Source organism: Clinocottus analis, unplaced genomic scaffold (genome assembly GCF_023055335.1).
Source record: "Clinocottus analis isolate CAN_PGR_092001 unplaced genomic scaffold, fCliAna1.0.p SCAF_15, whole genome shotgun sequence".
NCBI classification, from domain to species: domain Eukaryota; kingdom Metazoa; phylum Chordata; class Actinopteri; order Perciformes; family Cottidae; genus Clinocottus; species Clinocottus analis.
Window position 1 is genome coordinate 9,556,211 of NW_027175876.1, and position 15,582 is coordinate 9,571,792.

The 15,582-nt window shown below is 41.6% G+C and overlaps 1 protein-coding gene across 1 annotated transcript in view; it reads left to right on the forward strand.

Annotated features, from left to right (window-relative positions):
- The window catches only part of rngtt (RNA guanylyltransferase and 5'-phosphatase), a 72,527-nt gene extending 62,557 nt beyond the window's left edge, over window positions 1-9,970 (forward strand). The window contains exons 15-16 of the mRNA XM_068577642.1: window positions 5,470-5,593; window positions 8,047-9,970. Coding sequence (XP_068433743.1) covers window positions 5,470-5,593; window positions 8,047-8,213 — 291 coding nt within the window. The 3' untranslated portion in view covers window positions 8,214-9,970. The remainder of the gene's footprint in view (window positions 1-5,469; window positions 5,594-8,046) is intronic.
- The last annotated feature ends 5,612 nt before the right edge of the window (window positions 9,971-15,582 follow it).

The window sequence follows — 15,582 nt, forward strand, 5'->3', positions numbered from 1 at the left end:
CATGGTGGAGGCTCTATTTTCTCTAAGCTCCTCTCAGGGAGACAGAGCTGCACCCTAGGGTCCTCTTCGGTTGGCTTTCATGTTGCCAGTTTTGTTGTGAAATGTGTTTTTTACAGTCTTTGTGAAAATGCTGAAAAATGGTAATTATACTTGCCAGAACAGGACACAGCGATTTGTGGTGTGTTTGTTGTCAGCCTGCGGTGCGCCACCACAAAGTCGTTTTCATATGCATTGCCTTGCTCATGGGCATGTCTGTAATGTCAATGTGTCAATTAGATGTTTTCTTGGGGGCAAATTCCTTTTCTGGCTCATTAAAGAAATCAAACCAATTTTTTCTATAATTCGAAAAATATCTTTATTCGTTAATTATTTTCATTTTGACTCCTTTTTGTAAATACAGGGAATAACTCAAGTGTGTGTGTGTGTGTGTGTGTCTGCGCGCGCGTGTGTGTGGATGCACTCTTTACAGATTACATTTCCATTGTATCGCCCTAGATCTTATTGTATCAGTAAGTTGCATATACATGTCGTAGATCAGTAAGTTGCATATACATGTGAGCGATCAGTAAGTTGCATATACATGTCATAGATCAGTAAGTTGCATATACATGTCATAGATCAGTAAGTTGCATATACATGTGAGCGATCAGTAAGTTGCATATACATGTCATAGATCAGTAAGTTGCATATACATGTCATAGATCAGTAAGTTGCATATACATGTCATAGATCAGTAAGTTGCATATACATGTGAGCGATCAGTAAGTTGCATATACATGTCATAGATCAGTAAGTTGCATATACATGTCATAGATCAGTAAGTTGCATATACATGTCATAGATCAGTAAGTTGCATATATATGTCATAGATCAGTAAGTTGCATATACATGTGATGGATCAGTAAGTTGCATATACATGTCATAGATCAGTAAGTTGCATATACATGTCAGAGATCAGTAAGTTGCATATACATGTCATAGATCAGTAAGTTGCATATACATGTCATAGATCAGTAAGTTGCATATACATGTGATGGATCAGTAAGTTGCATATACATGTCATAGATCAGTAAGTTGCATATACATGTGATGGATCAGTAAGTTGCATATACATGTCATAGATCAGTAAGTTGCATATAAATGTCGTAGATCAGTAAGTTGCATATACATGTCGTAGATCAGTAAGTTGCATATACATGTCATAGATCAGTAAGTTGCATATACATGTCATAGATCAGTAAGTTGGGGGTAGTCTTTCCAACAGAACTAGGGTTTATTCAAAGTTTTATTTATGTCACTATTAGTTCAAACAGTTATGACTTATCAGTGAAGTACAATGTTAGTTGAATCCCAAATTGAGATAAACCACTAAAACCTACTCTTCAGTCCTTCTCGGTATCATTGTTTGAATTTCTGACTTCTAGAAGATTTTGCTGAAGCCTGGTCGCAGTAATGGCTATTGATTGCCCATCTTGCTTAAGTTTCCCGACTTCATAGAGTCTGTTCCCCGTGCAGAACTATATGTGGCGTGCTCCTGGAACAGCTCATTAATCATAAATAATTTGAATGGGGCCTGACAGATCTAGACACCAGAGACTAAGATAAGAGCATCTCTCTGTCGAAGACCAGCGCCTTTGATGAAGCTGTGAGAGTTTGGCAGTGTGCACTCCACCTGCTGAGTGAGGTCTTTTTTTAACCCAGCAATCATTTCCCTAATTTGTAAGACTCTGTAAGCATCAAGGAAGAGTGAGAACTTCCTATTGAACCAAAATGAAAGTGTGTTTTCATTGTCTGTTAATTCTTCAGGCTTTCGTCTCCCACAGCTTTTTGTTAATTACATGAAATGTGGGATGGAGAACCATGAATACCGTCGAATAATTAAAAGCAGTTTGCACAGAAAACTCTCAATTATGCCGAGCAACAAAACTAACTTATCAATTAAAAGTTTGAGAGATATTTCTTGTCTTTCCCCTCATTTGCCTCAGTTACACATTATTACTTTGCGTTTGACCTCAGATCTGATATGACCATCTAAAGTGTGGGACAATTATTATTATATGTTGTGTATATTTCAGCAGGAGCTGATATTAATGGACAGAAGACGTCCAATGTATTCTGTTTGCAAGAATATGTAAACTGAGGATTAGTTCAATACCGCATTTCCTCTGAGGGTTCGTTCATGTGCCTCCTTTTGCATCTTATATCCTCGAGCCACTTACATATTCTTTCATCCTGTTTCTCGTTATTAAAATGGACCCGAGTGCTGCCGTGTCGCAGACCTGCGGGGTGTTTCTGATTAAGTCTAGAAAGGTGCGGTCGGTCGGTCGGAGAGCAATATGGGGGGAATCAAAGCAGCTATGCAGGGAAATTACATACTTTAAATCTTTGCTCAAGCATGTCACTATCTCTAGAACATTCCTGTAATAAACTGTAGCTCGATGTAGCAGAACAGCTGACCCACAGTCCCAGTATTCAAATAAAACGCCAGGTTAGCTGTGCGTGTTGTGCACGGACTCGTAAAAGGTCTTATTCTTCCAGTTGTCTGCAGCTTAAGATTTACTCCATAAAACAGAAATTGATGCCATATTTGTTTAGTGTTTCCCAATAAACTCTTGGTCCTATTGTCCCTGACTTTGTCCCTGACTACTGATCGTAAATGTGTTGGGACAGCGTTTATATTTCATGTGTTGATGGAAGTGATTAATGATTTTAAGGCTGTGAGCCTTCGCCTCAAGGAAATAGCTCGGCGGATAAGGATATATTTGCTTTTTCTCTAAGACTCGAGTGAGAAGATTAATACAACCCTCATGTAGATTATCAATGGATCTTTAGATTAGATTAGATTAGATATTCATTTCTTTAGATCCAGTAGCTTATTCTCGTTTCGCATAAGGAATCTCCCTCAAGGTAACACTAATAATAGGCTTTGTCATAATGTATGTTTCACCTGAATGCCACAAATTGTGTTGTTTACATTTATGTATGCGATTAAAGCAAACTAATTAACCAAATTTCATGCCAAATTTACGTTTTGGAGAATGCCAGCAGGCTGTTTCCTCCTCCTTCTCGTCTTAATGCAAAGCTAAACTAATCACCGCGTCCGGCTCTGTACTCGGCACACAATCATGAGAGTGGTATGGATCTTCCCAACTAACTCTCAGAAAAACGCCATTAAGCTCTGACTATTCCTTTGAAATGATTACACTTAAAGATCATGTTCTGTCTTCTTGTTTTTCTTGACTTGAAGTGGTGGCAGTGGTTCAAGAAACAAACATGTATTTCTAATGTTTAATGATCGAATATGAGCCTTTCTGACAAGTGAAACACACCCACGGCTTCCTCACAAGACATTAAACAGCCATTTCCTTTATACGATGTAGATTGTTTGAAATATCCACACAACAAGTGTAACAGGTGTCTGTACTGCTTTTCATTCTTGTTCGTTGTGTCTATAGTTAGTAAATCAGAACAAACATGTATTGGAATAGAGCGGCAGAAGGACGGATCCCTGCTGCTCTGCAGTAGTGCAACACTGGCCGCTAAAGAGTCCGACTGCCAAAGTCCCTGATATCTGGTCGCACACGTGTGCTGCCATAATGAGACAGATTTGGACGGATTAAACACCAAGTGGCGATGAAAAAATGGCAGCCAACATGTCACCCTTCACCAGCAGGAAGAGATCCCAGTCTGTAGCAGAGCGCCCGCATGTGCTGCCCTTCCCTTCCCAGTTCTCTGGCAGCTTGCGGTGTCGAGCTTCGGGAAAGCTTTGTGAGTCTGTCGCGCCTTTTTAGATCGTCTGTTCTTCTCCAAACACAGAACTGTTTGATTTACAGTTAGTCTGATTAGTGTGCTGTCTGTCTTCAAACTTAGATCAGAGGAAATGTTGTGGAGATAAATCCGCGTTTTGAAATGATGACAATGACTAATGAGGCATTCTCATGAGTTATGATTCAAGGTTGTTTTCTAAAATCCAGTAACTAGCGTCACTGTCTTACTTACGCGCACATTTCATTTGCTTCCTGTGTGATTTTAACCCCCCACTGTGGGCCCAGATGCCCCACACTCCAGGATCACACAAGCTATTACTTTGTGTTTTAGTGTCTTGCCAAACGCTGGTGCTTTCCTGGCAGCAATGGTCCATGTCTGACCTTCAAGGTCACCTGGAGGTCAGCCTCTTTTGTCTCCACACAACCGGTCCCTGCTCGGTCAAAGTGAAAGGAGCACTGACTCATGTCACCGTCATTTCTTTGCATGTGATCATTGCAGCTGCACGTTTTGCTTCGCAGCATCTTTGGAATTTTGCATTTCACAAATCTTGTGAATCCTGTCGGTGAGACTCGGTCCCTCGACAAATGAACAGATGCTCAAATGTCTTCTTTGACTCACGCTTGATCTTTCGCTGCGTGTTTTGTTTTCATATACTTTAACTCTGTTGCAGTGTGCTCAGTGCGTTGTTGATTTTGTTTTCAAAGCAGAATGTGATGTAATAAGTCAGTGAACCTGTGAAAGCCGCTGCACTGCTTTGTGGAAGGCTGCATCCCAGAGATACAGACACACTGTGTGACTGTCTGTATTTATGTAAGAATCCTAAGACGTTTAGTCATTCAGGTTATTTAATATTCAATATCTCTTCAATGATTTCACCAAGAATATTAACTTCCTTTCTATAAAAGTGATTAACAGAGAATTTCTGCATTTTCATCTAACTCTGAATTTAATATCTTTTCGTTTTCAGATGTTAGCCAAACTAAAGAGGCAAAACTGGGAATTTTCACGATTGTCTGACATTTATGGACTAAACTATGGATTGAGTGTATGATAGAGAGATGAATTGTTCATTTGAATTGTCTTCGTTGTATTTCTTAATGTTGCTCAGTTTAGTGACAGGACATCTTTTTTTAGTCCACAAAGGTTTCAAAGCGTTGACTGCTCACTTCCATTTGTAGCCTCCAGAATGCAATTGGTTTATTACCAATTTAAATATTCCCCCCCTCTCGCTATTAAGAGAGGTCAAAACCAGCAAATGTCTTTGCTGCAGGCAAACGCTACTGCCGCCTGCTCTGAATCAACATAATTTGTCATGAGCTGAAAAGTAATTTTTTTTCCTAACTTCATTTTTAACACCACAGTCATTGTGTGCGCGTGTAAACGCTGTCGTTCAACACTGCCCGAAGCTCAACTCTCCCTCTGAACGCCTAATCCACTCGTGAGCATTAGCGGCAAAATTGAAGACAACAATTTGCAGCATGTTCATATCGTGTTTGAAAAAAAAACAAAAACCGCAGCCAATCATTGTGAGCTGTTGGCGTTCTTCGGTGCGACAGCATTTCTCTGAAAGTGTCTTAAAACACATGAGGGGGTTCATCGCTTCCACTGGCGATGGTGGCAGCAAGAGGAAAATAACTGACACTGGTGTCTCCTTCAGTCTGTGATGTGGAGTGCAAACCGTCTCTGTCTTTGTCTTCACAGGCCACTAAGGAGCTGAAACAGTACGACAACAAGATCGTGGAGTGCACCTTCAACAATAACACCTGGGTGTTCATGAGGCAACGGGTGGACAAGAGCTTCCCAAACTCCTACGAGACAGCAATGGGTAAGACGTTGTCCTTTTCTGTCCGGCAGCTGATAACTCACGGTCTCCCGAGGAGCGAATGACAACCAGCCTGCAGCTCATGGCTACTGTCGACATGATTGCATATCTATAAGAGGTTGCATTGTTTTAGAGCTGCACTCATCCATGTATTTTTGTATGTTTGTGGAAGGGGTCACTCGCAGTAACAACCCCAAAGATCACCTGACTATGCAGCGCCCCTTCAGCTCTACTGAGCACTTCAAGCATCTTTCAGCTAATTGCTTTTGTTCCTACGACCGGTAGCTTTTAATGTTTTTGGTCACTCAATGCTCTCAAAACCCAAGTTTCACGAAAATGCTGCAAACCGTACACTACACGCTCGCACAGAACAGCAGACGGAGAAAGATATTGAGGAGCCGGTGAACCAGGGTGGTAGCAGGATTCCAGTATCCAGTGAAATTACATTTTTCATACCGTGTGTTCTTATCTACGGTGATGAAACAGCTCAAATAAGTGAGTGTGTGAGTTAAAGGAACAGACTGGATCAGTTTGGCTGAGCTGATTTCCTCACGCAGTATGTGTTTATTAGTAATAATCATAATACGACATTTATTGAAACGCTCACAGCTAAAGTTATTTTTCATTTAGTCGTTCATTTAAAATGCTTAATTGCTAAGCACAAAAACTAACATGCTTCACTTAAAGTTACAGGTTATTTTTAATCAGTTTTTGTATTATAATTATGTTCTCATTTCTTTATGGGTTATTGTAATTGCTAATAGCAATGAAAATAAGTTTGATGGTGTGATACCATGAAACAGTGATGTTTTCCATGTCTGTTATGATACTGTTGAAATCGTAGACTGATGGTGGACATAGTTGAGCATTTAGCACTCGGCTAGCGACACACACACACACAACATCGTTGTTTGCTGCTACGTTTTATACTCCAAATTTCAGATTTAGCACATTTAAGTGTAAAATTTATTTTTACTGTTGAATAAAATAAAATCGTATTCCCTGTTTTCCCAAATGGTCCTTCATATAAAAATGACACAAGCGTTACATGACATATCCGCTTCTTGAAAACACAGATGCAGTAAAAGCCAAAGAGAGAGCAAGACTGTAGGAATAGTTTACCACAGCAATGAACCGCTTTGTGCACAGCACTTATCTAAACGCTGACTTTACAATGCTGTACAAGCTGGCACATAAAAGTTCAAATTGAAGCAATAAAAACACAAGCGAGAGAAAATACATTGAGAGAGTGAATTGAATTGAAAGAAGATGAAGATAGAAAAGATTGTCGTGAATTATTGAGCTATAGATCCTCAGGCAGGCAGTTCGGAGCCTGGATGGCAAAAAAAAGCACCTTTTATCTCAAATCCAGACAGATAGGATGAATTTCCCCTCAAGCTGATGAGAACCATGGCACGAGTTATCCGCTGATCCCTCTTACTGCTGCTATGCCTGTCAAAGTCAACGCTCGAGATCACACAATAGTTTACAGTGATCATCGTGGCAGATCGGTCAGTCGACATCAGTTTAGGTTTAGGAACAACTGGCCCTTCATTTCAGACTTCTTTCCGTTTTTTTTTCTGGACGAAATAGCAGATTTTGCAGATTTCCGTAGCTTTAGCGAGCTGATTTGACAAACTCTCAAAGCTCAGGTGTCAGTTGTGATCGGATGCTCTTGTGACCAGCTGTGATGCAGCTGTGATGCAGCCGAGAGGCTGCGAGGGAGAAGTATATTGTCACCACCAGATGGCAAGGAAAGCAGGATTATTAGACTGGATGTTACTTTATTTTTAACTCTGTAACCAAATAGACCTCATCAAAACCGTCGTAGCCGAGTCTTCACCAAGTTACAGGTGAGCGTGTGCGGGAGGCCTTGCTGATCTACTATGAGTGATGATTCATTGATGCCAATTTCTCGCCTCAAATTTGTTTTGATTTTGGTGGACTGCTGAGGTGTATTAACTGAGAGTTTAATAGCGCATGTTCCTTCTTTCCAAATTGGGGCAGAGGAAATGCATCATGCACGTAGGATTGTGGGTGTTCCAGGAGAGCAGAGGATATAAATGTACGCTTAAAAAGCCTCTGAACAAAGGACTCGTCCTCGGTAGAATTCAAAGGATCCTCGACATTGTGCCAGTCTTTCAGCAGCTGGGGAAAGATCCGGTGACGAAGCATCCTCAAAATGTCGCCTTTGAAGAATCCTTCTTTGTGAAACATCTTCGGTTTCTGTTTTTACATTTTTTAAAGCAAAAAAAAAAACTTGTTAAATGTGAAGAATATCTTACTCAAGCGCCAACATGTGGAAAAATCCTTGGTTTGACAGAGCTGTAGTTGGGGCTTAGTAAACAGGCAATTATGTTTTTGTTAAATGTATTTTGTTTGATATACATGCACATGCCGTGTGTTCCCAGGACGCAGGATTCTTTGGAGTAACTTCGTGTCGTTTCTCTCCTCAGCTGTGTGTAAAAGCATCCAGGAGCCCGTCACCAAGGACATCCTCTTGGAGTACGTGGACCGCTGCTCTCAAGGAGTCCAAGCACAGAGCCGGAAACACCCACCAGACCCAGACTCTGAGCTCATGCCCCCTCCTCCTCCAAAGAGACCCAACCGGGCCATCCCCTAGCCCTCAGCCACAACCAGTCACAGTGTGCATCTCCACCACCAGCCATGTTGACCCCCGCCCCCTTACAGAAAACAGACATTTCATGGCTTTCTTACCCTCCGCACATTTACTTCATCAACCTGTTCATGCAAGGACTTCAGAAACCTTTGATTGACTGCCTCATCGTTATTAATTTACCTTGTAGACTTGTTTGTAGCTTTAAATGCTGGTGTTTTATTAAAATGAGAATCAAGACGCTTAGTTTATTTTTTTGTTTTGTTTTCCTATTTATCTTCTTTCTTTTTTTTTAAAGTCTAGTCTTTTTATGTACAGGGTCATTGTTATGGCTACAACAGAGCAGCTGACAATGCAGACCTTGTATATGTTTTTGTCAATGAGTTCCTTATTTCTTTTGAAGGAAGAGTGAACGTCATCAACACTCAGTCTGCTGTTTGAATGCATTGAAATCAGGAAACAATCCTTCAAGTACTAGTTTGCAGCATCGGAGATCACGTTAACTCAAAGCTGCTTGTTACAGTTGCTGCCACTGTCCAGCCCATAATGCAAAGTCAGGGGTTTGCAACTGTTTACATATCTGAACAGCTCTGTGTTTCATACGATTTTGTCCAAAGGAAGCCCATCTGTGTGGACTTTGAAAGGCCACATAAGTGGGCAGATAGATGACAACATGATTACATAGTCAAACTGCAAAGGAGTACATACTGTGAAACCAAGCTACAGATGGGTGATAAATACACATGAACCAACATGACGTTTCTTTGTAAGGTGAATACTTTTACTGTCCTTTGAGTCAATTGATGTTTTAAAGATGGTGATGGAGAGCGCTGTCCACTGAGTCTGACCACTAAAAGAGTAAATCTTGATTGAGATCTGGTGTGGAAGTTTCTATTTGACACTGATTGAACCGTTCAGATCCTCAGATATCACAGCCATGTTTATACTGTCACAGTGAATACGGAGTCCGGCAACCAGAATTTAATTGGACTGTAATCATTGTGTTCACCCAGTGTTCCAACATGCTGATTTAACTGATGTCTCGTGCAGCTGCGTCAGTTTCCTTCACACCGGTAGCTACTTTTCTGACGCCGCGTTCCATGGCTGCAGGTAGCCGACGACGGAGGAAGACGATGCCGCTCTCCTCACAAGGCTATTGAGCGAAGCCTGGGCCACGGTCCTGACCTTTCTGGGGAACGGCACATGCACAGTGTTGCTGGAGCTGCCGTGATGGACTCCGTGCATGTGTTGTACCTCGATGGTGTGAGACGTGGCATCGCCTCTGTTAATGCTCCTTGATGCTTGTTCTCCTTTACGTAGCTCTGATTGGCCGTCTTGTCGTTGACCTCTGTAAATGAAGATGATTTCCCATCGGACTTTAAAAACGTGCTCATCATCGCTCCTTCATTTTTAATCCCATAGGAAAACCTTGTTGCCGGGAAACATTTCGATGTATTTTTCTTACCATGTTGCCCACGTAGCTGCCTGTTGCTAGGAGTGTCGCCCATCTGCACTGTTTATCACCCACTGTAGTGTTTGTAGAAATGATTTACTCAGCAGATCTCACATGCTGACTGGTTTATTGATATTCTTTGGTTTGGTTTTTAGCCTGTGTAAATCAGAGTGAAACTATGTTTCCATCAGTTTTATTTATTATTTATGTATGTTTTTTTTTAATGAGGGACAATCTCTCTTAAGTGGATGATGCTACGGACATTATTCAACATTGAGGGATATTTATATTTCTGTCTGACTAAAAAAAAAGTGTGCATTTCAGAACCAGTGTGTTGTGGAAGTTTGTTTGAAATCAGTGTTTCTGTTCCCCCATGCAATGAAACGGCTTATTTTCTGAATTTGCGCTTATTTTACGATTAGGGCGGAGCCAGTAGATAGTCATGCAGCGAGGAGAATTTAGATCAGAAGTTACAGAGTAAATGTAAGTCAGTAGAGTGAAACACACTAGGGTGTGTGTATGCGTGTGTGTTTTGAGTTCCTGTCTGTTGCTGCCCGAGGCGACTGTTCTCCTTATAGCCCAGATAGATGAGCTGTACTCCCTGGGCTCTCCTCCCCTCTGGCTGCACATGAAAGCTGACTGATTCTCATCAATGACCTTTTTGTCGTGAGGTTGCTGCCGCTGAGACTTTGCCGCTCTCCTGCAGCAGGTGCAGACACATTTATACCAGTTTTTCTCTTAAATTCCATTCACTTAAATCCATTCTGCCTCCTCTCACACCGAGCTCTTGCTGTTGTCTTCTGATCCAACGTAACCTGTTTGTTTTCCCCAAACCCCTTTCGGCCAAATGCTTCTCACTTTTCAGCGTTTTCTGCATCTTTCTCCTCGTGCAAACATTGCCAGACTGGAAGCACAAGAAAATGCACCAAAAGCGGAGAACCAAGATGATCAACAAATGTGTTTTCTCTGGGTGCCATCGAGTGCAGGACGCACGAAGGGGAGCGTCTGGATGGATGAAGGAATCCAAACACACACTTTGCATGAGCACAGGTGGTGCAGCAAAGATTATGAGGCTCCCTCGTTCTTGGCTCAGGTGTTTAGAGGCTGGAAGCTGCAGATCTCCAAAGCAATATTAAATCAGCACAGACGACATGCAGGCCATTGTCATCCCAATATCATCTGCATTGTGAATAATGCATTTATGTGGTTCTCACTGTCGCTGGGATCTGAGCTGCAAAGCCTTCTGTTGACCTCCAACCAGCCTGTGTGCTGACTTATTGATTGTGCCTGCTAAGACAATACTTCATTATCACGTAATACCTTTTTATGTCACCTTGAAAACAATGCAAAAAGACCAACACATCCATTGTAAATAATAATCTTCCTTCTGTAAGCATGATTTAGCTATAGGTTTCAAAGCAGAAATGCAGAGAATTATAAGTGAATGCATACACTGTAAACCATTATACAGTAATTATGTTTCTATTTGATCCTTTCTGACCGCCCGAGGCAGAAGTGCTTAACGCTGAACATCCTCCATCTCACGCAGGTAGAGTCTTTATATCAACAAACCAACCCGGATGACCTCAGCCAGGTCTCGGTTCAGGCGTCATCTCTGAGATCAGTCCTCTCTCATCTTCTGAACAGTGTCCACTCTGACTTCAGCAACCCCCATCAACTAGTATCGCAAGGTTGCTCCTATGTTAAACCCCCGGCTGTAAGACCTGTATGGCTCCTCTTCAGCCTGAAGACAGCACGACCTCCACCCCTCTTGTCTCAGCCTCAAGGATCTGAGGGACGTTCTTTTCCTTACTCCATCCTAGTGCAGGGAAGGCTGATGCATTAAATCCACCCGTGGCTGAGCTGGTTCCTGAGGAGGACATTATCTTAGTTGCTGCATCCGCCAATCTCCTTACTGAGTACGGCGTAGAGCGGCCCTCCCGTGCTTCCGAGTATGGCTCCAGTCACTCAGCTCGTAGTCCTTTTAGATGGGGCAGAAGACGGCTCCATGAGATCTGTCATTTGCGCGGCCCTGGCATGTATAAAACCTCCACCTGCGAGTGCCTTCTTCAAGCACGTTATTGCTCCCAAGCCCTTTACTGTTCTTGACTGAATAATCTGAGGGAATTGCATGCACGATGGATGGACTTCAAGACGGACACTCCCATCCTGATTTGCATCTGATGGCTGAACGTTGGTGGCCATGCGGGATGCGGCGCTGTCACCCTTGTAGAAAGACCCTCGGCCTCTCAGTGGGAGCCGTTCGGGTGAGCTGCTCTGCAGGCGCTTCAGCAGACTGTTCATGCTGGTCAGACGGCCCTCAGTCTTCAGCCGGGTCAAAATGACCACCATCCCCGATCCAGCAAAAGCCCCAGCCCTGAGCCAGAAGGCCAAGGGGGAAATCAAGATGGTGAAACCCGTTTGTTCTACTCAACCTACTTCGAGGCCGTCCCTTTCAGTTCAGTGGGGGTTTTGTCTTTTATGGCGGTCCTAAGAAGGGCTGTGCTCTTTCAAATCATTTTAGTTATGATTTAGATTTTATTTTGGTTGATGCTTTCATCAAAAGATATTTAATAGGTGGGTGCAGTGTGTCCCTTTTGAAATTCAAGACCCCAACCCTTTTTAAAAAAGGGTCTATAGTCCAAATAGTGTTACTTGTCTTCATTGATTGCCCAATATATTAAAATGATCCATTGAACTATTTGGTTTCATTTTAAAGTTCTTCAGATGTTAAAGAAGCTAATAATTTGATCATTTCCACTGCACCAATCTCAGAATCGTGAATAATCTCATTGATTTTAATAACAAGCTTTGCTCTTGATAATGAAGTGAGAGAGCCCTGACCTGATTAGCCTCCTGAAATTAGAAATTTAATCACATAAATGTCTCATCTGCTGGAGTCGGGGAGGCATGGCGCCATAAATCTATTATAGCAGATTCTCCTGCTCATAAACTCTTCGGAGGCGTGATGCCATGTGGCAACAAATTACTTCTATTTGGGGGGAATGGCAATGAAGCTCCATCAGAAGTAGCAATCAGGAGGTTGTTTGTGACGGCACATTCTGCCATCATTTGCAACCCGAGCACAGCGAGGCTGCCATCGTCGCGTTAATGTTTGATCTCTCTGCTCGAATATCATTTTTTAATGAACAAAAGGCAAAAGGTGAGCCTGAAGAGGGAGAAACTGCAGTTGTGCCTGCCGTTGCATCGCTGAAGTCTCCTCAAGCCACTGAAATAACTTGGGAAAAGTCAATTTGAACATCTTCACCGCTAATGGAAGCTAATGAAACCAAATATGTGGCCGGGATATAGTTACTACTTATTACTTGATTAATACTTAAGATTTAATTGGATCATTCAAAAGTGGATGAATAGTGCAAGATACAGTTTTTGCCAACTGAAATGCAAACACACACCAGCTATGAAATCGCTCTGTGTGCTACTATTAGTCAAATCCAATAATTATCTGTTTAATTTAAACATATTTTATGTTTACAGAGTCCAAGGCCCGTCACCAAAAACATTGTAATGTTTTACAGGACGAACACGAGCGCCTCGTGCTGTGAAAGTCTTACGGTAGCAAACAGCCAAATACGCTGAAAGTTCTGCTCACCGCGTTGGCCCAGTCATATCTGACTGGATACTTTCATGTAATTCAAAAGTATTTCACCTTTTTCCAGGAAAAGAAAAGAAAGGTATTTGTTAAACAATTATCAAAATAAAGACCGTAGATCAAAATGTTTTTTATTGGTTTATTCTACTGTCTTTAAAGGAAAAACTACAGTTAATTGAAGCTTTAGGTTTAATTTTGTAGCTCATCCCTTGACGTCCATCAGTCAAAGTCACTCTGTCACAACTGGTCAAAGTACAGAGCTGAGATCTGATGATGTTAAAAACGGTGATCAGAAAGGTTTTAATCAAACCATTGATTGGGATAAGAAACAAATTCGAGCGGTACGGACTTTCATAGAGGGATTAACTCATACTTTCATTTACAAATGTAATTATTTGCAACATTGCAGGTGTGCTCACTTCAGGTTTTACCTCCAAATAAAGTGTTTTAACCTGTATCTTGTCTGTTGTTGAGCGATGTTGGACCATCACAAGATCTCCAGAGGTCTCAGAGAATCAATGGTCAGAGCTATAAGAACAAAAAGTTTAGTTTTCATTTAATGCATTTTCAATCTTGTTATCTTGGTCTTGGTTGGTGAAAAACCTCAAACGAGCTTTGGTTCAAGTCAGAGCAGACGAGGCTACTAAAATTCTGCCTATTTCGCCTTCGAAGCTTTGAAATCAAACTGCAGTTACGCTTAATGACTCCAACAGATTGTGAAAATGTCACTCACAAAAGAAAAGCAAAATTACACCTCCTGGGTGAACGCTTCCCTCCACCTCCTGCTGACATTCTCACATGCACCAAAGTTAATGGACTAAAGGAAGAAAACATGAATTATGTTGCATTCTTTAATTTTCTGTGTTTTTACTCCTCCGTCGCCAGCGGGCAGAATGAATCATTGACTTTATACAAACGTGGTGGAACTGCAGAAAACTTATTGGTGAAGTGATTTCATGTTGATTACATCAAATGTTAGCGTGCTGAAGGAGACGTGCGTTGTACTCGCACCGTGGAGACACCTTTTAAAAATAAAACGGGGAAATTCAATAACAAATGCCCTGACCTTTTCAGTTTAAATGTTAACAATCATTGCCACTTATTTCCCTGCCACTCTGCCTCCATTCATTCGAGCTTTAGTGGCATGCGCTGAATAAATAATGCAAACAGGGAGAAGTGGTTTCAAAACTTTCTGTGTCACAAACTGGAGTTGTAAAGTTTAAAAGATTTGGCATTTTTGAGGCCGAGCGCTGAACCAGAAACAGACATTACAAAGATGCAACAGTATTAACAGACCGGATTTTATAACTCTGGAAAGTATAACTATCCCTAGAAATAAGGACTGTGCACACATGTTTTAGCCAAATGGCATTGCCCTGCTTTACGTAATAATAAAGCTAAGTTCAGCTTTTTGTTTCTGACTTTTTCAATGTTTGTCTTTTGGTCTTTTTCCAGAGCATGGTCTCATTTAAATACATCAATGTTTTATCTCCACATTTGTTTTTATCTGAAAGCATCATGGTAAACGTAGGATCCAGTTTCAAAAGTTAATTTAATGTCATGACATTTTGCAGCCTCTGCTGCATCAAATTTGAGCGTTTCATTTTACATTTAATCTTTCATGTCGTTTTTCCAGAAATGGAAATAAGGAGATTTTCCTCTCGGCTGCACACTTCACACAGCGTTACCTGCGTTCCAGGCACATGAGATGAATCAACCTACGCTGCGAGAGCACTTGACAGAAGCAAGTTGGTCGTACTTTAGTGCACCGAGAGCACGCTCCATCACAGAAGCACTAACGTTTCTTTCTCAAAGCAGCAGTACTCGACTAACCTCACGCGCTTCTATTTTCAAAAACTCAATAGTTGAAAGTTGAACACTGTTCGAATTAATAATTCAGAACTTTGCAGAGAACTGATATAATTGGTGTTGCTGAGTCCGTAGCTCTCATTTATAATCAGTAGATTGTTTTCCACTGGTCATTTCATCAACTGCAGTTTTGTGAGTGAGTGAGTCTGCCCAACTATGTCTGTCCAGAGCTAAACGCACGTTCTTCTGCAGCAAACTATCATCATAACACAGATGAGTGCGCTCGTGTTTTGGCCGGTGTGTTTCGGGCGGTGTGGACTGCTAACTGCACTTTTGGATTCAGCCAAATGGTGTCAGTTTAAATATCCAGGAAATGGGTTCGTGAGGCTCCATGAATTCCATTCCCTTTTTATACGGATGCTGTATTTCATTGCATAAAATATGTCCTTGTTTCCTGGATGATGTGCTCATGTTTTCCTCTGGATAAAACTCTACCTTTC